At 38.8% G+C, this 25,870-nt stretch overlaps 1 protein-coding gene across 3 annotated transcripts in view; it reads left to right on the forward strand.

Annotated features, from left to right (window-relative positions):
- Positions 1-25,870, forward strand: part of ZNF143 (zinc finger protein 143) — a 93,529-nt gene that overhangs the window by 22,168 nt on the left and 45,491 nt on the right. Inside the window, exons 2-7 of one of the 3 annotated variants that reach the window (XM_037026401.2) lie at positions 9,119-9,237; positions 9,638-9,730; positions 10,562-10,645; positions 11,147-11,230; positions 12,445-12,641; positions 13,376-13,450. In XM_037026401.2, the coding sequence (XP_036882296.1) occupies positions 9,126-9,237; positions 9,638-9,730; positions 10,562-10,645; positions 11,147-11,230; positions 12,445-12,641; positions 13,376-13,450 (645 nt within the window). In that variant the 5' untranslated portion in view covers positions 9,119-9,125. The remainder of the gene's footprint in view (positions 1-9,118; positions 9,238-9,637; positions 9,731-10,561; positions 10,646-11,146; positions 11,231-12,444; positions 12,642-13,375; positions 13,451-25,870) is intronic. The other 2 variants (XM_037026399.2, XM_037026400.2) reach the window with 2 other exon arrangements.

Here is a 25,870-nt window from a genome sequence, read left to right on the forward strand (position 1 = left end):
GATGTAAAGTTCTATAGATGTCTATTAGGTCCATCTGTTCTAGTGTGTTGTTCAGTGCCTGTGTGTCTTTACTTATTTTCTGCCCGGTGGATCTATCCTTTGGGGTGAGTGGTGTGTTGAAGTCTCCTACAATGAATGCATTGCAGTCTATTTCCCTCTTTAGTTCTGTTAGTATTTGCTTCACATATGCTGGTGCTCCTGTATTGGGTGCATATATATTTAGAATGGTTATATCCTCTTGTTGGACTGAGCCCTTTATCATTATGTAGTGGCCTTCTTTATCTCTTGTTACTTTCTTTGTTTTGAAGTCTATTTTGTCTGATATTAGTACTGCAACCCCTGCTTTCTTCTCACTGTTGTTTGCCTGAAATATGTTTTTCCATCCCTTGACTTTTAGTCTATGCTTATCTTTGGGTTTAAGGTGAGTTTCTTGTAAGCAGCATATAGATGGGTCTTGCTTTTTTATCCATTCTATTACTCTATGTCTTTTGATTGGTGCATTAAGTCCATTTACATTTAGGGTGACTATTGAAAGATATGTACTTATTGCCATTGCAGGCTTTAGATTCGTGGTTACCAAAGGTTCAAGGTTAGCTTCTTTAGTATCTTACTGCCTAACTTAGCTCGCTTATTGAGCTGTTATATACACTGTCTGGAGATTCTTTTCTTCTCTCCCTTCTTATTCCTCCTCCTCCATTCTTCATATGTTGTGTGTTTTGTTCTGTGCTCTTTTTAGGGGTGCTCCCATCTAGAGCAGTCCCTGTAGGATGCCCTGTAGAGGTGGTTTGTGGGAAGCAAATTCCCTCAGCTTTTGCTTGTCTGGGAATTGTTTGATCCCACCATCATATTTAAATGATAGTCGTGCTGGATACAGTATCCTTGGTTCAAGGCCCTTCTGTTTCATTGCATTAAGTATATCATGCCATTCTCTTCTGGCCTGTAGGGTTTCTGTTGAGAAGTCTGATGTTAGCCTGATTGGTTTTCCTTTATAGGTGACCTTTTTCTCTCTAGCTGCCTTTAAAATTCTTTCCTTGTCCTTGATCCTTGCCATTTTAATTATTATGTGTCTTGGTGTTGTCCTCCTTGGATCCTTTCTGTTGGGGGTTCTGTATAATTCCATGGTCTGTTCGATTATTTCCTCCCCCAGTTTGGGGAAGTTTTCAGCAATTATTTCTTCAAAGACACTTTCTATCCCTTTTCCTCTTTCTTCCTCTTCTGGTATCCCTATAATACGAATGTTTTTCCTTTTGTATTGGTCACATATTTCTCTTAGTGTTGTTTCATTCCTGGAGATCCTTTTATCTCTCTCTATGTCAGCTTCTATACGTTCCTGTTCTCTGGCTTCTATTCCTTCAATGGCCTCTTGCATCTTATCCATTCTGCTTATAAATCCTTCCAGGGATTGTTTCACTTCTGTGATCTCTTTCCTGACATCTGTGATCTCCTTCCGGACTTCATCCCACTGCTCTTGCATTTTTCTCTGCATCTCATCCCATTGCTCTTGCATTTTTTTCTGCATCTCTGTCAGCATGTTCATGATTTTTATTTTGAATTCTTTTTCAGGAAGACTAGTTAGGTCTGTCTCCTTCTCAGGTGTTGTCTCTGTGATCTTTGTCTGCCTGTAGTTTTGCCTTTTCATGGTGATAGAGATAGTTTGCAGAGCTGGTACAAGTGACCGCTGGAAGAGCTTCCCTTCTTGTTGGTTTGTAGCCTTTTCCTGGGAGAATAGCGACCTCTAGTGGCTTGTGCTGGGCAGCTGTGCGCAGACAGGGCTTCTGCTTCCTGCCCAGTTGCTTTGGGGTTTATCTCTGCTGTTGCTGTGGGCTTGGCCTGGCTGGGGCTGTTCCTCCAAAATGGTGGAGCCCCGTTGGAGGGGGAGCAGCCAGGAGACTATTTATCTCCGTAAGGGGCCTCTGTGCTCCCTGCTGCCCAGGGGGTTAGAGTGCCCAGAGATCCCCAGATTCCCTGCCTCTGGTCTAAGTGACCTGTCCTGCCCCTTTAAGACTTCCAAAAAGCACTCTCCAAACCAAAACAACAACAGCAACAAAAAGGAAAAAACAAGCGATTTTTTTTTTTTTTTTTTTTTTTTTTTGTCCTCAGGTGCCGGTCCCAGGCACCCGCTCACTGGTCCTGCTGCCCTGTCTCCCTAGCACCAGGGTCCCTGTCCTTTCAAGGCTTCCAAAAAGCACCCACCCACCGGTCCCGCAGGGAAGGAACGCTCGATATTCTTTGTCCTCAGGCACTGGTCCCAGGCACCCGCTCACCAGTCCCGCCGCCCTGCCTCCCTAGCACCGGGGTCCCTGTCCCTTCAAGGCTTCCAAAAAGCACTCGCCAAAAAGAGAGAAAAAAAGGGGAAAAACGCGCGATTTCTTCCGTCCTCAGGTGCCGGTCTCAGGCACCCACCCACCGGTCCCACAGGGAAAAACGCGGGATATTCTTTGTCCTCAGGTGCCGGTCCCAGGCACCCGCTCACCAGTCCCGTCGCCCTGCCTCCCTAGCACCGGGGTCCCTGTCCCTTTTAGGCTTCCAAAAAGCACTCGCAGAAAACAGAAAAAAAAAGGGGAAAAACGCGCGATTTCCTCTGTCCTCAAGTGCCGGTCTCAGGCACCCGCCCACCGGTCCCGCAGGGAAAAACGTGGGATATTCTTTGTCCTCAGGCGCCGGTCCCAGGCACCCGCTCACCAGTCCCGCCACCCTGCCTCCCTAGCACTGGGGTCCCCGTCCCTTCAAGGCTTCCAAAAAGCGCTCGCCAAAAAGAGAAAAAAAAAAAAAGGGGAAAAACGCGCGACCTCCTCCGTCCTCAGGCACCGGTCTCAGGCACCCGCCCGCCGGTCCCGCAGGGGGAAACGCGGGGTGTTCTTTGTCCTCCAGCGCCGTTCCCAGGCACCTGCTCACCGGTCCCGCCACCCTACCTCCCCAGCAACGGGGGCCCGTCCCTCTAAGGCTTCCAAAAAGCGCTCGCCAAAAAAAAAAAAAAAAAAAAACCGCTCCGGTTTCTCTCCACCCGCCGGGAGCCGGGGGGAGGGGCGCTCGGGTCCCGCCGGGCCGGGGCTTGTATCTTACCCCCTTCGCAAGGCGCTGGTTCCTTGCAGGTGTGGATGTGGTCTGGATGTTGTCCTGTGTCCTGTGGTCTCTATTTTAGGAAGATTTTTCTTTGTTATATTTTCATAGCTCTATGTGTTTTTGGGAGGAGATTTCCACTGCTCTACTCACACCGCCATCCTGGCTCCGCCTAGATGTTTATTTCTAAATTCTTGTCTCTGCTCTCACATCTTTTTCTTACAAGTATTTTTATTTAGTTTTAGGCCCCGAAAGTCTTATCTCAACTACCTGCCAGTCATTTTCAAATGTTCAGTTTCTGAATGGTCCTGGAACTTGACAAAGCCTTCAAATTTCAACATTTCACCCATCCTATAGGATATTCTACTGCCCAGTTAACACTGGTATTAATAAACTGTTACCTGTTAGCTCCTGTGGGGCCTATGAAAACTCTGCCTTATTTGCCAGCAAATTCTAACTACTATATACAACTGAGTTACATTTCATCAATGGAACATGCTAAGTCCCTGGGTGTATTTAAATAAAACTGGAGAGATTTGAAAGACCATTTTCCACAAATGCTAATTAAAACAGTGTTACTGAACCAGCAAACTGCAAATGTAGAGGATAGCCATGGTTGTTATGTTATTGTGAGGAACTTTCATTCTCAGGTAGGTGATGTCCTAAAATGCAGCATGAATGACCAGGCTTAATGGATAAGCACTTTTTATAGTAGTAAATGTATACGGAAAATTGGGAATTGAGAAAAGGTAATCGGAAGATCTAGCTTTGCTGTTAGATGTTTAGGTGAAACCAGGCTGAGGTTAGGACCTTGACAATTTCTGAAGGTGTGGTTTATGTGGCTCCTTGTAAATTGACCTCTCAAATTTGTTAATGTAGATTTCTTTCTGTATCATTTCTTATCACAATAAAGGTATTTGCAGTTGAAGTTCTTGCCTTTGTACCTGGACCATTAGATTTATGTTTTTGTAATAATTTATGGTAATAATTGTCTGTCATAAATTAGACCAAACTTGAAATATCTTAGGGCTTCATACTTAAAATATTAGTCTGAGGTAGATTCAAAGCACTGAAGAAACACTTTTTGTGATTTTTTTTTTGGAAGGAATGAAGTCTGCTAATATTTAGTTACTAATTATAACCATCAATTTTTAGACTTTCTTTTTCATCTTGCCAGTAGTTGTGGATGTTTTTCACTTTTAAAATTATGAAATCTGTCAAACCTAAAGATAAGTATAAGTAATGGAATGAGCACACATCTGCCCATTCAGGTCTTAATAGATCCTAACATTTTGCCATATATGTTCATATCTTTTTCTTAATTATGGTAAAAAAAACCCACAACATAACATTTACCATCTTAACCATTTTTAAATATATAATATAGAAATATTATCTATATGCATATTGTTGTGCAAAAGATCTCTAGAACTCTTTCATTTTGCAAAACAAACTCTATACGCATTAAACAAAAACTTCCCTCCCCCTCTCTCTAGTCCCTGGCAACCATCATACTACTTTCTAAGAGTTTGACTACTTTAGATACCTCACATAAGTGGAACCTTACAGTATGTGTCTTTTTGTCACTAGTTTATTTCATTGAACATAATATCCTCAAGGTTCATCCAATGTTGTAGCATATGACCGAATTTCCTGCCTTTTTAAGGTTGAATAATATTCCACTGTGCATTTTTGCCATATTTTCTTTATCCATTCATCCATTGTTGGACATTTAGGTTGCTTCCATTCTTTGTCTGTTGTGAATAATGCTGCAGTGAATAAGGGCGTGCATGTATCTTTTTGAGATCCTGTTTTCAGTTCTTCTGGATATATACTCAGGAGTTGGATTGCTGACTCATAATTCTGGATCATATGGTATTTCTACTTTTAATTTTTTGAGGACTCTCCATACTATTTTCAGTAGTAGCTGCACCATTCTCCATTCCCACCAACAGCACACAGGGTTGTAATTTCTCCGTATTTTTGTCAACACTTGTTATTTTCTTTTTTCTTTTATAGTGACTATTCTGATGGATATGAGGTAATATCTTGTTATAGTTTTGATTTATATTTCCTTGATCAGTGATATTAAGCATCTTTTCATATGCTTGTCCATTTGTATATCTTTTCTGGAGAAATATCTAAATCCTTTGTCCAGTTTCTAATTGGTTTGTTTTTATTGTTGAGCTCTAGAAGTTCTTTATATATTCTGGATATAACATTGCTACATTTCTATAGTGTGGCTTTTTTCCTTATGCTATTATCATCTTCCAGAAAGACAGGAACTTTATTGCACACATATGTCTTCATTTGGAGATTACTATAGTGCTTCAGGACAGCCTCCTCTGTGTCTGAGTTCAGCCCATTAAATTCATTATTAAAACCCATGAAAGTGACTGCCTTTCACCAAATGGCCCTTTCTGAAGATGTTGTATGTCTCTTACATGCTCATTTTCACACAACCTGAAAATGTTGGTGACAGAAATGATCAAGATGTGATGATGGATATGGTATGAGCAACTGTAGGGTATTTGCTTTCTGACTTGTTTATTCCTTTTCTTCACTATCATATTTTACCCATTTGATCATTTTCTAACAAAGGTCATTAATTGCATCACAGACTTTTTTTTTTGGTATCAGTAATATACAATCACATGAACAACATTGTGGTTACTAGATTCCCTCCATTATCAAGTCCCCACTACGCACCCCATTACAGTCACTGTCCATCAGCATAATAAGATGCTATAGAGTCACTACTTGTCTTCTCTGTGCTATGCTGCCTTCCCCATGAGACCCTATGTTACATATGCTAATCATAATGCCCCTTATTACCCTTCTCCCTCCCTTCCCACCCATCCTCCCCAGTGCCTTTCCCTTTGGTAACTGTTAGTCCATTCTTGGGTTCTATGAGTCTGTGACTATTTTGTTCCTTCAGTTTTTGCTTTGTTCTTATGCTTCACAGATGAGTGAAATCATTTGGTATTTGTCTTTCTCTGCCTGGCCTATTTCACTGAGCATAGTGCCCTTTAGCTCCATCCATGTTGTTGCAAATGGTAGGATTTGTTTTCCTCTTATGGCTGAGTAATATTCCATTGTGTATATGTACCACCTCTTATTTATCCGTTCATCTACTGATGGACACTTAGGTTGCTTCCATTTCTTGACTACTGTAAATAGTGCTGCGATAAACATAGGGGTGCATATGTCTTTTTCAAACTGGGCTGCTGCATTCTTAGGGTAAATTCCTAGGAGTGGAATTTCTGGGTCAAATGGTATTTCTATTTTTAGTTTTTTGAGGAACCTCATACTGCTTTCCACAATGGTTGAACTAATTTACATTCCCACAAGCAGTGTAGGAGGGTTCCCCTTTCTCTGCGTCCTCGCCAGCATTTGTTGTTCCTAGTCTTTTCTATGTTGGCCATCCTAACTGCTGTAAGGTGATATCTCATTGTGGTTTTAATTTGCAATTCCCTGATAATTAACGATGTGGAGCATCTTTTCATGTGCTGTTGGCCATCTGAATTTCTTCTTTGGAAGTGTCTTTTCATATCCTCTGCCCATTTTTTAATAGAGTTATTTGATTTTGGGGTGTTGAGGTGTGTGAGTTCTTTATATATTTTGGATGTTAAGCCTTTTTGTTCTGCTGATGGTGTCCTTTGCTGTACAGAAGCTTTTTAGCATGATGTAGTTCCATTTATTCACTTTTGCTTTTGTTTCCCTTGCACGAGGAGATGCGTTCAGGAAAAAGTTACTCATTCAATAGATTTTTGCCTATGTTTTCTTCTAAGAGTTTTAGGGTTTCAAGATTTACATTCAGGTCTTTGATCCATTTTGAGTTTACTTTTGTGTATGGGGTTGACAATAATCCAATTTTATTCTCTTGCATGTAGCTGTCCAGTTTTGCCAACACCAGTTGCTGAAGAGGCTGTCATTTCCCCATTGTATATCCTTAGCTCCTTTATCATATATTAATTGACCATATATACTTGGGTTTATATCTGGGCTCTTCTTTTTGATAATAAGATGGGCTGTGTACCTGCTATCACTTATTATCTCTGGTAATTGTAGTGCCTATTTTCTGAGTCCTTTCTCCCTTTACTACCCCATGTACTTGCCAGCAGTTTGTGTTATCTTGCAGGTAGTGTAGATTTTTTTCTGTTAGGATCAAAACTACAAGTATTGAAGCCTTCCTGAAGAAATTTAAGAGTGAACCAGCGTTCAGACAAGAGAGAACTTTTATTTATTGCAGATACATCAGTTACCTGTTGATGCTGTATATTATAGTTATTTGGAGATTTACAACTAATTGAATGAAAAGGACAAATGCTTGAGTTATGGTCAAATCTTAGACATTTCTTAACATCATGACCCAAATTACCTTATAACCTGCCTTTTTCAGAATTCATCTCCTAGGTGAGTACTGCAAAAAATGCAGTGCTGACTACATGCTTTTAGGTGTTTTCCCTTCCATTTCCTTATCTTAGTTCTGTTACATAGTGACAGTACTCTTTTGAAAATTAGCCTGTCCCAATCGTATACCTACAGGAGTCTTAACTGCAGAGTACCAGTGTTACTTTGAGGCTTCTCTTTTAGTCCTTAGAGGTAGTAAGAAAGTGTTAGTTTGCTCTGTGAACAGTTGTAGATTATGAATCTTTCAGGAATTCCTGAAAAGTCAGCCCCTGATGGACTTTCATCACAGCACTGATATTTCTGTGAGTCTGAACCACATTTCCTGGCTTTAATCCAAAGAGAGTACAATTTATAGTGTTAATAAAACAAATCTTCAAATAGTCCTTAACATATACATAGCAAATTATTACTGCTATCTGTGTGTTGCTCTTTTAAATATTGATCCAAAAATCAAATCTTTATATCTGAAAAGGTCCCCAAGAGATCCTCTGGTCCACTTCCCTGGCTCAATGCAGCTAATCCTAACTCCTGTTTTGAGACAACTCAAGGTCCACAGAAGTAATGGGACCTGGAGGTGGGAGAAGGGAGGAAGGGGGGTGGGTTGTGGTGGTAATTGGAAGAGCCATTAATTCAATCATTTATTCAGCACCTATTGTGTGTCTACTGTGTGCCAGGTACTTTTCAGGCACCAGAGTCAGCAGGGGGCAGATAAAAATCCTTGACCATTCTAGTGGAGGGAAAATACAGATAAATAAGTAAATACATGTCATATATCAAATAATAAGTATAGAAATATAAAGGAGGAGAGAGGGATAGTGTATATCATGGTTGGGGGGTGGGAAGTGCAGTTTGAAATGAGGTGAACAAGGAAGCTGTCATTGAGGTGACATTCTTCAAGACTTGAAGAGGGAATAATAATGAAGATATTGGGAAGAATATTCCAGGTAGAATGAACATCAAAGTTAAAGGTCCTGAGGCAGCAGAACACCCAGTATGTTTGAGGAAACACAGGGACACTAGTGTGCTGAAATGGAATAAATGAGACAGAGAGTAGTAGGAAGTGAGGGGATGATCACTGGCCTCATGGGCCAGTGTTAAAGACTTCTGGATTTACCCTGATGAGAAGATTTTTAGCAGAAGAAGGACATGATCTAACCTTTCCTTTCAAAAGGGCATTCTGACTGCTCTGTTGAAAGGAGACTCTGGGGAGGTCACAGTAGAAGCAAGGAGACCAGTTACGATGCTACTGCAGTAACGTGGGTGAGAGATGGTAGTGGATTGGATCAGGGAAGTAATGTTGAAGGTTGTGAGACCTGGATAGATTCTGAAGATTGAGTCAACAGAATTGCTGATGGATTGTAAATGGATTCCATTTAAAATTGGAATTCTAAGTATAGAAATTTTAAACATGGTACAAAATCAATAGGCAAGTCTTGTTAGTGCCCAATAGTTTACTGATGAATTAATGAAAAACATGCCTTGTACTTTGGGGTTAATACTCTTACCCTGCATATTAAGTGAAATTTCAGCTTATTTCAAAACAGTTTTCTTCCTCAGGAATTTTTTGTGGCTCATAAATATTCTTTGTAGCTTTTATTGCATATGTATTATTCTTTCTTCTCAAGTGCCTGTATTTTTCTTCAAGGTAGAAAATGTTGTTAGCTCAAATAAATCGAGATTCTCAGGGCATGACAGAGTTTCCTGGAGGAGGGATGGAGGCTCAGCATGTTACCCTGTGCCTGACAGAGGCAGTAACTGTGGCAGGTGAGCAGATTTGTTTGGAGGGGTCATGTGGGTTTGGAAGTATCATTTATCTTAAGGGAAAATGAAAACTCAAAAAGTGTTCACTTCCCTCTTCCTTGTTTTGCTAAGGGTAACACAAGGCTAAGCCTTTTTTTTTCTTCAGGATTTTATTATTATTTTTATTTATTGTTATTTTATTTATTTATTTTGCAGAGCCAGAATTTAAGGCTAAGCTTTTATGAGCATTTTTACCTGGTGTGGTGGGTACAGTAGGGCAGGGAAATATTCTTTGAAAATGCTGGAAGCAATCCTACTTGAGTCTAAGTTAAGCAATCTGCCCTTTGCCTAATTTTCATTAAAAAATTAAACAGTATGCACATATGATAGTTATCTATAGAAAATAACTTTTTTTTTGTAATAGATGGTGACAATTTAGAAAATATGGAAGGTGTAAGCTTACAAGCAGTAACACTTGCAGATGGTTCTACCGCTTACATACAACACAATTCTAAAGGTATGTACCTCATGTGCATCTCATTGGTTAATGTGAACAATTCATAACCTCATAGTTGAGCACCTAGTAACTATAACCCCTTTCCTTCTAGAGATGCTGTATTGCATGTTATTTTTAAAAAGCTCCCATTTAAGTTTTGTTTTGATAATTTGGGGACACCTTTGGCGATAATTTGGAATATACTCTGAGATTTCAAAGCTAGTAGTGAAAAGGGGAGTGGGGAGTGTTCTCATCCTATTTCTAGTAAGACCTTTCTTGCTTTTTTTACTTTAAGTTATTAATGTTTTTACAAAACATGCATAAAAATAAGGACATTAGGTTTTGCTTATATAACATCTCTAAATCAGTGTTCATTTTGTTCCAAGAAACAGCCCAGTTCTCAAACTTAACTTTTATGGAAACCTACAGAGCTCACGTTTATGTATTCAGGAGACTTACTGCCCCAGGGATGAGAATGACATGTGGCCTCACATACACTGACATACCTATATATCTTCCCCATTCCAGCTTTCCCACAGTCAGGGTCACCGTCCCTACGTGGCTCTGAAAGGTACATAGAGGTTCGACTGATGTAGCTTGCTGTGATGAGCCACTCTTCCTCTTAAACTTATCTTGAGAATTGGAGGGGAAGAAGGATGGCTGAGGGAGGATTTTCTGCTTTCTGTAGGATCACTGGATGTGTTATTGAATTGCCTCAGAACATTGAGGGAAGAATCAAGATGAACATGATCTTAAGTAGTGTATGTTTTTATAGTTGAAATCATTTTGAAATTGTATAGTTTACAGATTTTTTCTTGTGCTAATACATTGGCTTAAATCTTCTTGTGCCAGATGGAAAACTCATAGATGGCCAGGTCATTCAGTTGGAAGATGGTTCTGCTGCCTACGTTCAACATGTACCTATACCTAAAAGTAGTAAGTATTTGATACTTAATCTCCTTCAGTATTTGGTGCCTGCAGCTGCCTCTTACTGCCTAAACTTGGTCCTGATCGCTAGTCCTCCTTCTGAGAGGGAGATAGGTAGATGTCGAAGAGAGGATCTAAAGACCATTTTAACTTAACTGAGATCTTCTTAAATAATAGAAAAAAGTTACTGGATTGAACTCTATAGATAAATAGGCAACAGTGTTAAGTGAATAGTTCTTTTATTTGAACTAAATCTTAATATCTCATTTTGTTTGTTTTTCTCTTCTTTCAACTCTTCTTATCCCTTGATACATATTCCTAAAACAGCTATTCTCTTTTTACCTTCAAACGCTTTTTCACAGCAGCTTTACTGAGATTACTTAAATGTTTAAGGACCCATAAAGCACGTATGGGTTTTATAATGTGTTTAATGGTTTATTGACTCTTACTGTTGAGTTGTTAGAATATACTTGGGAAACATGGGATCTAAATGTAAGCATTGTTTTTGAGCAGGGGACAGTTTGCGTTTAGAAGATGGTCAAGCAGTACAGTTAGAAGATGGAACTACAGCGTTTATTCACCATACCTCCAAAGGTAAAATAGCTTTGGAAATATAAATAAAATAAGAGATAGGTGGGGGTGTGGGCAAAATACGACCTGCCTTTAGTTGCTGAAGTGCTCATAAATCGAGAAGAATTGTGTTTGTTCTCTGAAATATAAGATGACAGATTTTGGCACAGTCAAAGGAAAAAGTTTCTAATAATTTGAGCTGTCCAGTAACAGGTTGGAATAGCAGACCCCTGGTCCCTGAAGACTTCAGATAGAGACTGCCTTTAAAATATGAAATTGAACATTTGAAAGTTAAATTGCTGATTTTTTTTTCTCTTAAATTAATTTCTTTAGCAACGTCCTTTGCCTGTTGTGTTGGTCTTTAAAAAAAACAAACAAACTTAAAACTATCAGAGGCAAATACAGCAAAGTATTAATGTTTTTAACTTTGTGTAGGGAGGAGATGGAATGGGCTTGAGGTAGAATGCACAGGAGTAATGAGTACAGCTCTGTAGCCAGACTATCTGGGTTCAAATGTGGGTCTGGTGTCCTTTAGCTTTGTGACCTGAGCAAATTATTTTACCTCCTTGTGCTTCAGTTTCATCTGTAGAATGAGGGTTATAGTAAAGATCCACATCATATGGTACTTGTGAGTACAAAATGTGCAAACATATGTAAAGCATTTAGAATATATGTGTCACCTAGCAATGCTCAATAAATGTCAGCCATTATTATTACTAGAATGACATAATGTGTTTTAGAAAGATTGTTTAGTTGCAAAGGAGAAAATTTTTTAAAATTTACACTAAAATTTGTAAGTAAATTTAGAGTTAAGAAAAACTAAATCTGAATTTTTTTCTTTATCAGTAGGTGTTAATTAGGGTTCATTGTAATTAGCTAGATTTATTTCACATACTATATATATTGTGGTATGGTTATATAGACAGTTAAAAAAAACTATGGACTTAGGAGTCATACCAACATGAATTCAGATCCTGATTTCTCTACATACTGATTTTGACTGTTAATTGTTAGTTTTTTAGTTTTTCTTTTTATTTATTGGTTTCTAAGGAGAGTGATGTTACTTCCCTAAACCTGTTTCCCATTTGTACAGTAAGGGTGATAAATAGTACAGTAAGGGTGATAAATATACCCACCTCATAGAATTGTTGAGGATTGAGTCATTCCCTTGCTTCTCTAAATATGTAACGTTTATCAGACTACTTTTAATTTAATGCCATGCTCTTCTACTCCCTCAGATAGTTACGACCAGAGTGCATTACAGGCAGTTCAGTTGGAAGATGGCACTACAGCTTACATCCACCATACAGTGCAAGTCCCGCAGTCTGACACCATCTTGGCAATTCAGGCTGATGGGACAGTGGCAGGTCTGCACACTGGGGATGCCACAATTGACCCTGACACCATCAGTGCTTTGGAACAGTATGCAGCAAAGGTACAGCATTTTACAATGTCAAGAATGTTCCTAGATAACAGCATCTTTGTTTTTATTTATTTTTATTAAAGTATCATTGATGCACAATCTCATGAAGGTTTCGCATGAGCAATATTGTAGTTACAACATTCATTCATATTATCAAGTAACCCCCCACACTCTACTGCAGTCACTGTCCCTCAGTGTAGTAAGATGCTATAGAGACACTACTTGTCTTTTCCATGTTATACCAGTATCTTCATTTTTCATTAAAGGAAAAGAAAATAAAAAAGTATACTTTATGAAATAAGAAACTAGCCATTCAAAGTCAAAATCAACATTAAGGATAAGACCATTTATCTTAAAAGAGTGATTTGTAGAAATAAATATTTGAAGAAAAATAAGGGAATGTAGTAAGAGCTTATAGAAAAGGGTATAACTCACAGATGACTCACAAGCAGATACATTCAAGGATGAGTACCATAAAAGAAATAATGAAGTGTAGCTTGAACCGCCTATGAATTAAGAAGTAGAAATTTGAGATTGGAAAAGGTTGAAGGAGAGTTAAGTTTTACAACAGAAAGACTGGGTTTTTTCCCCTGCATTAAATATGTATCTTTCATATAATTTAAAAGTTTTCCCACTTTTTATAATGGAAATTTTCAGACATACACAAAGATAAACAATAATGAATCCCCATGTACTTACCACCCAGCCTAAACAATTATCGAAATGTGGAACTTTTATTCTTATAGGTGTCCATTGATGGAAGTGAAAGCGTAACAGGTACTGGAATGGTTGGAGAAAATGAGCAAGAGAAAAAAATGCAGGTCTGTAAAGCTACTTTTCTATATAAGACTCTTTCTCTTAGCATTTGTACGCTCTTCTATGGATGAAAGCAAGAATTGGGAACTCACTACCTCGTTAGGAAAATTTCAACCAATTCAGATAAACAGTGTATGTAGTAGGTAGTAGCTTTCTTGAACTACCTCAGGTCTCAGGATTCATTATATGGATTCAAAGTGACACTAAAGCCATCAAAATATCCCAGAAATGCAGATGAAGTTTGTGTTCTGGAATCCAAGGTAATTTTGGAGACCATGTGGTCTCTGACTACTCCTATCAATGACAGTCTATGTTTCCTTCTTCTGCGACTCCATCATTGCTATGCTAACTAGCCCTCACCACTTTGGTTTTTATATGTTTTTGTTTCTTCAGTTTCTAGCTGATTTCCTCCACACTTTCCTTTTCAGCTTCTGGAGAGAAGGCCCGGCCTAGCTGTTTATCATTGTTCCTACTGGGCAAAGCTGTTTGTACTTTTTGTACCAGATTGCTCCCTGGGCTGCATGTGACCACGGGTTGACTGCCCTTGATTCAGATGTTCCCCTGGGTCCAGTCATTTGTATCCAGATAACAACTTAGAGCAGCAGTGCCTCCAGAAGTTTTGTACTAAGTACAAAGTAGTCACAGGTGCATTCTGGGAGATCTACAAATCAAAAATTCAAAACCTCCATAATTCCAAGATTCTGTTTTGAATTATGTGTTTGGGTGAGTGGGTGTACTTGGAGCTTATAAAGTCATTATAGCATATTCTTGCTTTAATGCTCCTCCTTATTTTCTTAGCAGTTATCTCTAATATTTTACTGACTGCTCCCTCATAGCAGTTTTTTGCATTCTTCTGAGAGTTTTATCATATTTAACTCCTAAAGTTTTGCTTCAGAGCCACACTTTTTAACTTGAGCATTAACGTCATAACTTAATGATACTGAGTGATATTATTAGGGATTATCAAGACGTTTTTACATTTATAATAATAGTAAATGATAAAATAACAGGAATCACTGATATGACTGGTAGAAATTTGCTTCTAAACATTGCCAAACAGCCACTATTTCTGTTTACCCAGTGAAGTGGTGCCATCAGGTGGCAGTAGTAGAAACACAGTTTGTAGTCTGTAAGCCCATCAGCTCTAAAGCCTTGTGATTCTTGGCAAAATTTTGAAGTCTTTGAATTCGTAAAATGAGATTGTAGTATTTTTTATACTGCAGTATGTCAAATACACCTAAGTCAAACTCTTCTAAATTGCAGGTACAATGTAAATATATAGAAGAGATGGAGGTCTCGAAGTGGCCCAATAGGATTCTGTCTCATTAGTAACTAACAGTTAAGTTTTAAATAATAGAATACTTTAAAGAAAGATAGTTGTAACTATAGTTGTAATAAACTAATATAGAATGGATCTTAACAAAAATGAGAGAATTTACCATTGGGGCCATATGACATTATAATATACTATTATCATAAAAGTCTATTGTCATCAATAATTACTTTATGAACCCTGAAACATAACTAGGAATTCAGAACTGCTGAAGCAAAATACTGTTAGAAGCCTCATTGCTCTTTATCTGCAGACATGTGGTCATTTGGTATTGGTACCAGTAGACAAAGCAATACAAGTCGAATAGGATTTTTTTTTAACATAGCTTTTTCTCCTTTGCCCTTTGTACTTCTCCCTTACAGAGTAGATCTGTGTTGTGCTTATGGTAGCCACATGTGGCTGTTGAACACTTGAAATGTGGTTAGTCAGAATTGAGATGTGCTGAGTATGAAACACATACAGAATTTCAAAGTCTCATTATGAAAAAGAATGTAAAATATTTCATTAATCATTTATCATACTGAGTACATGCTGAAATGATAGTATTTTGGACATAGTGGGTTATATAAAATAATTACTAAAATTAATTTTACCTGTTACCTTTTACTTTTCAGATGTGGTTAGTAGGGCATTTTTAATTATATATGTGGCTCATTATATTTCTCTTCATTAGTGCTGGACCAGAAGTTTATGAATCCTCCAGCTTCTAAAACAATTGAGTACCATATTTGAGGTTGAGGGCCCACTACATGATATTAAAAGGTCCAAATATCCTTAAAGAACCACTGCAAATAAGTAGCACCTTTAACTTCTTGGCTTGTCTCTTGGTACTTATACTTCTGTCAGAATTGCTTAAGTTGTAACTTTGGCTGAGTTTAGAGAGCTGAAGCTAATACATTAGATTTTTTGTAAATAGTCTTGTTTCAAAGCTCTAAATTTTTTTCATTGGAATGCCTAGAGTTGAGAGCTTTATCTTTCGTCTTTAACATAAATGCACTAGTTGTGCCGCTGAGCTGATCTCTTACACGAATCCAGATATCACAGGACAAGAAAGATCTAAGGATATCTAAAGCATCCATGTTCGTGGGGAGGCAATTAGTTCAAGAAAAGAGAAAGATTATAAGGATACAGCAGAGATTGTAAGAAGCCAAGAACAGAAATTGCTGAACAGCTGGCTTCACAGGAACCAGAAATGCAAAAGAATCAGAACTGGAGGCTAATTTCACTTCTTTTTTGTCCTCCTCCCATCTTCCTGGCATTTCTGTTCCCTTTTCTCTGCAGTTTGGCTTCCTCTGCATATTCACTGAGTTTGCTATATGGCTCATCACAGCCTTGCTTTCTCAGTTTTCTCACCCCCAACCAACTTAAGATTTCCTTTTAATTTCTTAGGTCAAATTCTAGGTGAAAGGAAAGGAGCGACACATAGCAGCAGCAATTGACCGGAGAGTTCCGCTTTATTAGGGAAAGGTGCTGGGTTATATAGGAAGGGGCATGAATTGATTGAGGTGTCACTTCTACGGGGCTGGTGGCTGTTGGCTAGGTGCTGGGATTGGGAGGGGGGCGAGAGGTGATTGGGCTTCAGGTGGCGCCGGCGGGAACTGAGGACCCCGAAGAGAAGCCGGAAGTTTGCCATCTTACTGGTGGGGACCCTTCACTAGGGAAGGACAATTTGTGGACTGTTTGACTTTTTAACCTGGCCACATAAGGCATAGATCACTGGGCAGCCTTATATATACCATCTTCTCTGGTTATCAGAGTCTTTGGCTGGGGTGGCAGATTCTCCTAGAACATGGGTTGGATAATTATTCCAAAACCTTTTTAGTGTAGGCAGTTTGAATGTGGATTATATTTCATGTATATTTTCTGTACTTTTATCTAGCTATGTGATCTTGAGCAAGTGAACCTTGCTTTTTTAAGTCTCTTTTTTTGAAATCTCTTTAAAAAAAGCTATCAGATTAGTGGTTATTAATCAGGGGCAAACATAAGGTTGAACTATAGAGCTTTTAAAAAATAATCCACGACTAAAACCAACTTCCAGAGATTCAGTCAGGAGGTCTGAGATGGAACCACACGCTTTTTAAAAAAACCAATACAGTTAGTAGTTTGTTTTTTTTTTCAATTCAGAGAAGTAAAAGAAAAAAACCCAAGATGACCAATTACCTTATATATGCATAGCTATTTGTATATTTGTATATTTTTTATTTTATTTTATTATTTTATTTTTTTAAAGGGGACCAGCCGCTGCAGCTGCCAGTGGCTGCCAGCACCAGCCCCTTTTGTATGCTTTTTTAAAGAGAAAAGGTAATCATTTTTATATTTAAAAAATCCAAATGATACAGAGGGTCAAAAATAAAAAGTGAAGGACCACTGTCTAGTAGTAATCCTTGTTAGAAATTTGTGGCGATTTTCTGTTTGTTTCTAAAATATTCTTGGCAATGCTGATGTGTCACATGGTTCCCTAAAGGTACCCCCTATTGCCACTTCTATGATTCCTTTCTTGAAGATAACATACTTTAAAGAATTCTTTAAGCTGCTTTCATTTTATGTTCCCCATAAGAATAGAAATTATTTACATCCTAATACACAATTTACATACATCAAATAACAAAAGTTTTATTTGCATGACATTAAGCCAGTATAATAAATGGCATTTTAGGTACTGAGCCAGGCAGTAAAATACACAAGTTATCCTCAACCCTATCAGGTCTCTCAGTGTGACCATGGAAGCTCTGCCAGTTAGTACCACTAGGCTACAGCATCTTGAAGCCTGGTGGGTTAATAGCTTGAGCTCTTGAACCAATCTGCTTCAAATACTACTTTCCAGCCTTTGACCGTGGGCGTATGGTATTACTTAAGCACTCTGATCCTCATTTTTATTTGTAAATCATGGATATTATTTAATTTGCTGTATAGTCATGGAGGACCAGTAAGACAGCACATGCAAATTGCATCACATAAATGCAACTCTTCAGTAAATGGTAGTTAACTGCTTTATCATTGAAGTCACTTTGGAATTCAGTCTTAGAGAAACAGCCCTTTATTTATCACTGGGATTTGCACCTCCTTGAAATCCTAGAATGTTAAAGCTAGAAGGGACCTAGCATTATCTTCTTGTATAGTGGTTTTCAAACTGTGATTTTTAGGGGTCCTGGGATTTTTTTGAGGTCCTTCAGGGACTGGCAGAGCTCTAAGCCACCCACACCTGTCTGGACCAGCAGCAGCAGGAATGTTTTTACTTGTTTTGCACAATGGAATGCTGTGTAAGAGTTCATCTGGCAAAGGAAATTGACTATTTAAAAAAGACAAAACATCACTGACTTAGTACAATATGTTCTTTATACAGATAAGCAAACAGGCCCTACATGACTTGCACAATTTATGAGTTTTGGTATGAATTTATGGCAGAGTTAAGAATCTCTTAATTATTAGAACATAAATTAATCATAAATAGTAACAAAGTCATTTTCTGCAGATGGTTTTAGAAGCTGGTTAGTATTTCATGGGTATTAGCTTCTAAATTGCCCTTGAGACACTTCCCTTGTTGTAATGTATCAGGTTGTTTTATTGACAAAGACTACATATAGCCAATACTGTATAACCCTGAAATACCTGTTATAGCTTTAGCCTATTAATTAAGCTTTTGAATTTTGCATTCTTTCTGTGTTTGCCCTTAAATATCTGCAGAATCATCTGCTGCTTTCTGTTCAAAGTCATTGTCCTAGGCTGGTTTTTATCACTTCTTCAGTCTGTATTTATGCTTATACAGACTTCTTTTGGTCCCCTTGCCCCTTTTGTCTTCCACTCTATTCCACACCATTACCAGATTTATCTTTCTAAAACACAGGCTTATCTTGGGTAATTCCAGACTTAAAAATTTTTAATGTCTTCCTTTTGCTTTCACTATCAAGGCTTACACTTCAGAATGGCATCTAAAGACCTTCTCAGTGTGGTCCTACACTTTCCTGTCTTTTTCGAATTGTTTGTGCTATTATACAGACATGGTACTTTCATAGTGTTTCCATTTCTTCCAGACACACTTCCATCCTTTTGGTCGTATTATTCCTTCTACATGGTCAGCTCTTCTCATTCTTGTCTTCAGCCTCCACACTTCATCTCTGGACAGCTGACCCTACCATGCAGCTCTCCTCACTTTCAAAGTTTGTCCTCCATAGAACTTTGCATGGACTGTTGTGGTAGCAGTTATTATATTCAATTATAATCCTTCATTTATAGGACAGGTTCACTGGCTAGAATGAGAGCCCTACTAAGGCAGAGACCATATCTTATTTATCATTGTATGAAATAGGCACTTTACCAGTCAGTTGTTAAACATTTATTTCAGAATTTTTGCCATGGTAGGGGTGAGAGTGGGATAAGGGGTGGATAGAAGGGAAGGTTAGATTGGAAAAAGGAAAAGAGGAAGATGGTGAACACAAAGCAGGTTCTAAGTAGAATCAAATGTTTGAGAATTGAGAAGATAAATATTAGCCAAGAATGAGAGAGAAAGGCTTTCCAAGGAAACATTTGCAATGAAACGGGAGAGAATCCCACCCCATTCAAGCATTTTATGTATTGGATAAAAGCAAACTGGCATTTTGACTGTCTCTGCTGTCTGTTGGCAAATTTTTCCAAGTTTTGTATGTTGTAGGATGTTACTATTTTAGTGGATTTCTTTCAAGACGTTCCTTTTGCTAGTTGGATGTTACTATAGGTGCTTATCGTACTGGACTTCTGTGAGAATGCCTGTAAGCTAGGTCCATATATGTAAATTATTTATCCTTTTTTTTTCTGTTTAAGGGATTTTTATTAAAGCAAGAGTTTTATAATCCAAGTTATATTTCCTTGCTCAGTTATCAATTCTGTTATTTGAAACAGAAAATGACATTTTGAGCTATTCCACAATAAAGAACAACAAAATTAAAGAAATGCTTTAAACTTTTGTACTTTGCTGAAAATTCTTTTTCTCAGAGTCTATAAAACATTAATTTTTAAAAATATTTTACTATTTTTGTGTGTTTTTGTTGTTTTTAAATCAGTAAGTATTCTAGGACTAGCATTATGTTTGCTAGACCTGGCATTTGCTTGGTATATCAGGTTCAAAGTTTCCTTTCCTTGGTTTGTTTATTTTGCATTTTGCAATGTATTTTTCCCATGGTGTTTAAGGTTTTTTATTATGTATTCTTTATATATCATTCTTATAAGTCTATAAGCATGTCCCTTAGGCCTGGGAATCGTGCCCACATTTTATCTAAATGTTTTATCAACATAGGCCTACCTTTATTCAGAGAATTTAGTCTACAACATTGAATGGATACACTATAGCTGAATTAATGGTTTAAAAATTAGCAATTATATTGAGATCTGTTGCTTATTTTTTAGTTGATTTAATAGTTATAAGGAAAAAGCCTAAGGTGGATTCTGTATAGCTATAGTGTCCATGTTGGCATACTGAACCACTGTCTTCTATCCTGTTATCATCACGTTTGGGCCTCTCTTAGTCCCCCATCCTCATTCTAGCTTCAGTAATTCCTCCCGTCTCTCCCTTTACCATTTAGACATGTGTATTACTGTAGTAGATCGTTACCAGAATGTTGATGACCTGACCCATTCCTAGAGTTTTAAGTAGCTCTATTCCAAAAGAGCGGAATGATTTTTAAAAGTTAGTTTGTCAGGTGCAGTATGGTAAAAAGTAAAAAAGTTTTAAAAATATATACACTCTAACTAGTGGTTACCAAGGGGGAAGGATTGGGGTGGGTGTTGGGGGAGCATGAACGGGATAAAGGAGCACAGTAATTCTCAATCACAATATAAGTTGGTCACTGGGACAGTAGTAGAGCATGGAGAATAATAGTCTGGTTCTGTAACATCTTACTATGTTGATAGATAGTAACTGCACTAGAGGGTTGAGGATTTAATAACATGGGTAACTGTTGAACTACTGTCTTGTGTATTCGAAACCAACATAAAATTGTATATTAGTGGTACTTTATTAAAAAAATATATATCTTAAAAAGCATTTTATTTAATATAGATATATCATGTAAATGAATTAGATGTATGAAGTCATAGTTTTGTGCTAATTGAAAATATCTGAGTTTACCTGAAAATGGAGAAAACACTCTTTACTCAAAAACCTAAATATTTAGTAATATAAGTAAAAGTAATTTTTATTCTCATATACCAGAATCAGATTCTGTAAAGCATCTTCATTTTTTTGAAAGTGGGGATAAAAAGGCATCAGAAAATTAAAAACAGATTTATAAAATTTTTATTTACCCAAAACTCCATGTTAATCTGCAAGTGGTGGGGTATGACAGAATCTCTTTTGGAAATAGGAGAGTTATTTTTAATAGAAACCAAAGAGATTCTAATAGCTCTTTGGAAAAAGTCATCAGGGTCATCTTAATTTTGTTATGCCTTATATTTTCAGATTCCTCCTTCAGCCTTTAGCATCAGTAGTATCTCCGTAGTCATGTTTATCTTTGCTCCATTATTTTGAAATTTCTATAATGTGAAAAGTTTTTAACAAGTCATTTTTGAGCCATGTGCAACAATCTGTACAGATAGGATGTTGCAGCATTGTTACTACATGGCCAACAGACTAGGAAATCATTCTTCAGTTTTTTGTTGTTAACTAATTTTTTTAGTTGAAGTATCTTTGATACACAATCTAGTGCAGTTACTATCTGTCAACATAGGAAAATGTTACAGAATCACTGGCTATATCCTCCATGCTGTACCATCTCTGTGACCAACTTATGGTTGAGAATTTTTGTGCCCCTCTATTCTCTCACCCTCTGCACCCACCCACCCCAACCCCCTCTGCCATGGAAACCACCAGGCACTTCTCAGGGTCTATGAGTCCACTGCTGTTTTGTTCATTTGGTTTTGCTTTGTTTTTAGATTCCACAAATAAGTGAAATCATACAGTATTTGTCTTTCTCCACCTGGCTTATTTCACTTAGCATAATACTCTCTAGTTTTATCCATGTTCTTACAAACAGCAGGAATTCTTTTTTTTTTTAATGGCTGAATAATAATCCATTGTTTATATATACCACATCTTTATCCATTCATCTATTGATGGATATTTAGATTGCTTCCATAACTTGGCTATTGTAAATAATGCAGTGATAAACATAGGGGTGCATATATCTTTCTGAATCAAGGATTTTGTTTCCTTCGGGTACATTCTTAGACATGGAATCACTGGGTCAAATGGTATTTCTGTTTTTAGTTTTTGTGGAATCTCTGTACTGCTTTCCACAGCAATTGTAACAATTGACATTTGCACCAACAGCATAGGATTGTTCCCTTTTCTCCACATCCTTGCCAACACTTGTTATTTCTTGTCTTTTGAATAGTGGCCATTCTAACTGATGTGAGGTGATATCTCACTGTGGTTTTAATTTGCAGTTGCCTGATGATTAAGTGATGTGGAGCATCTTTTCAAGTGCTTGTTGGCCATCTGTATTTCCTTTTTAGAGAAATGTCTGTTCAGATCCTCTGCCCATTTTTTATTTGGGTTATTTGTTTTTTTGGTTTTTAGGTGTGTGAGGTCTTTATATATTTGGGATGTCAACTCCTTATCAGATAAATAATTTATGAATATATTCTCCCATATTGTAGGTTACCTTTTTGTTGTGCTGATGGTGTCTTTTGCTGTACAGAATCTTTTTAGTTTGCTGTAGTCACACTTGTTCATTTTTTATTTTGTTTCCTTGCCCAAGGACATGTATCCAGGAAAAAATTGCTCATGCTTATGTTTAAGAGATTTTTGCCTATGTTTTCTTCTAAGAATTTTATGGTTTCATGTCTTACATGTAGGTCTTTGGTCCATTTTGAGTTCACTTTTATGTATGTATTTAGACAGTATAATCCAGTTTCACTCTCTGTATGGATCCTTTATCATATATTAATTGACCATATAAGACTGAGTTTACATGTGGGCTTTCTGTTCTGTTCTATTTATCTTTGGGTCTGTTCTTGTGCCTGAACCATATTGTTTTGATTACTGTAGCTTTGTAGTATAGCTTGAAGTTAGAGAGTGTAATAACCCCAGGTTTGTTTTTCCTTCTCAGGATTGCTTTGGCTATTCAGGGTCTTTTTGTGGTTCCATATGAATTTTAGAACTATTCTAGTTCACTGAAGAATGATGTTGGTATTTTGATAGGGATTGCATTGAATCTGTAAATTGTTTTGGCAGGATGGGCATTTTGACAATATTAATTGTTCCTGTCTGTTAGCATGGGATAGATTTTCACTTACTGGTGTCTTCTTGAACATCTCTCATGAGTGTCTTTTAATTTTCAGAGTATAGGTCTTTTACCTCCTTGGTTAGGTTTATTCCTATGTATTTTAATCTTTGTTGATTCAGTTGTAAATAGAATTATTTTCCTGATTTCTCTTTTGTTGTTATATAGGAATGCAACTGATTTTGGTGTATTAATTTGGTATCCTGCAACTTTGCTGAATTCAATTAGTTCTAATAGTTTTGTGTTGGAGTCTTTAGGGTTTTCTACATCTATTATCATGCCATTTGCAAATAGTGATAGTTTAACTTCTTCCTTGCTAATATGGATGCCTTTTATCTCTTAGTCTTGTCTGATTGCTGTGGCTAGGATCTCCAGTACTATGTTGAATAAAAGTGGTGAAATTGGGCATTCTTGTCTTGTTTTTTGATCTTAGAGGAAAAGCTTTCAGCTTTTCACCACTGAGTATAATGTTAGCTGTGGGTTTGTCATATATGGCCTTTATTATGTTGAGGTATGTGAAGGGCCCCCACCCATAAGATGGCGAACTCACTCCTCACCGCCCCCCAATCCCAGCACCTAGCCAATAGCCACTAGCCCTGTAGAAGTGACACCTCAATCAGCTCATGCCCCTTCCTATATAACCCAGCACCTTTCCCTAATAAAGCGGAATTTTCCGGTGAATTGCTGCTGTGTGTCGCTCCTTTCCTTTCATTGGTGCCAAAACCCGGGAGACAGGACACCCCAACTGGGCCCCGTCTTCCCCTGACACCAGCAGCAGCTTGCCCTCATCCTCTTTTTCTGGCGCTGGCTCCTCACACTCACCACTCCTCTTTGGCCTTTGGGTAAGTTTTCCCCTGGAGCGGGCCGCTCTTCCCCAAGCTACCGCAGCGCTATTGACCATGATTGTCTGGCAAGGCCCTGATGCTCGGGGATGAGGAGGGAACTCTCCCCGCCTCAGGCTTTCACGGCTGCCACGGACCCTCAGGCCCCTCCTCCGACAGCCATAAATGAGGTGACTCCTTTGCGGATGAGAACGCTCCCTTTTTCCCCCCCTCCTCCTTCCATTCCTTCCGCCGAAATTCCTTCCACCGAAAATTCCTAGTACTAGGTACCTCGTGACTGTGGCACTCTGCCTTCTTAGAGAAGTCTGGGTGATGACCCACACTTCCTAAGAAATTCCGACTCGTATACGAGTTTCCGCAGACCACCAAGGATCATTGGAGATGCCCTTTGTCTCCTTGCGGTCTGCTCCCAGTCCGAGGATCTCTGTTTGTCTCCTTCTCTGTCCTTTAGTCATGGGAGCCTCCTCATCCCTCCCTAAATATTCACCTCTTGAATGCCTGCTCAAGCATCTAGCTACCCTCTCCCTGACACCTGATATAAAACCAAAACTTCTCCGTAAATACTGCTCCCAAGATTGGCCGATATACCCCCTAGACAATAACAACCAGTGGCCCGCAGGGGGAACTCTTGATCCTAACATCACTCGTGATCTCTTTAACTACTGCCAGCGCCTGAAAAAATGGAAGGAGATTCCCTATATTGAAGCTTTCCACCTCCTCCTCCCTCCGCCTCCCCCCAAGTTCTCCTAGTCTGCAAGCCGTCTGCCCCACAGAAGCCTCCCGTTCACTCCCTTCCCCCTTCTTCTCCTGCCACCCTCACCGCTGCCACCTCCTCCTCCCTCCACCTCCCCCCAAGTTCTCCTAGCTTGCAAGCCATCTCTCCCGCAGAAGCCACCACTGCATCCCACTTCTCAGTCCTAGATCTCAAGGACGCATTTTTTCTATCCCTCTGGACCCCTCCTCCCAAGATTTTTTCGCCTTCACCTAGATGGACCCATACACAAGACATTCTGAACAACTCACTTGGACAGTTTTGCCACAAGGCTTCCGAGATAGTACCCATATTTTTGGACAGGTCCCAGCTCAGGACCTCAAACAGTTTCATCATGATCACTCCGAGTCCACCTTATTACGATACGTGGACGATCTTCTACTCTGCAGTCCCTCGTGGGAACAGTCTCAACTTGACACTGCCTCCCTACTTAACCTTCTAGCTTCCAGAAGTTACCGGGCATCCCCCGTCAAAGCTCAGATCTCTTCCCCTTCTGTCACTTACCTCAGATTCCTCCTATCTCAATAAAGAAAGTCCATTACCTTAGACAGAAAACGGCTCCTCTCTGACCTGCCCATTCCCAAAACCAAGACAGAAATCCTTTCCTTTCTGGGCCTGGCTGGGTATTTTAGAGCGTGGATCCCTAACCTCTCCCTGTTAACAAGACCCCTATATGACCTCAGCAAGGGCCCCCCTGAAGAACCATTATCCTCCTCACCCCAACACTCCTTCATTAAGCTCCGTTGAGCCCTTGTGGAAGCGCCAGCTCTCCATCTTCCTGATTTGTCGAAGCCCTTCTCATTATACATTCATGAGAGGTCCAGTCAAGCTCTAGGAGTCCTAGGCCAATATTATGGCCCATCCTTTGCCCCAGTAGCTTATCTCTCCAAGCAATTAGACCGCACAGTTCAGGGATGGGCCCCCTGCCTACGGGCATTAGCCTCTGGACAGCTCTTGCAGAAGGAAGCTCATAAAGTGACATTCAGGGCGCCCCTTACCATTCTGTCCCCACATCACCTAAAAGATCTCTTAACCTACAAAAGTTTACAGACTCTCCCTCCCTCCAGACTACTGACCTTACTGTCCTCTTTCCTCCAAAATCCTGTTCACCCCCTTTGCCATCCATACCTGAATCATGACTTTTTCCTCCTTTACTGCTCTCTCGCTTTTTTTCCTCATTCCTATTGTCTTCCCCGCCACCCCAGCCTCCTTTGTATGGTGAT

The sequence above is a fragment of the Manis javanica genome, chromosome 11 (assembly GCF_040802235.1).
Source record: "Manis javanica isolate MJ-LG chromosome 11, MJ_LKY, whole genome shotgun sequence".
Classification (NCBI taxonomy): Eukaryota; Metazoa; Chordata; class Mammalia; order Pholidota; family Manidae; genus Manis; species Manis javanica.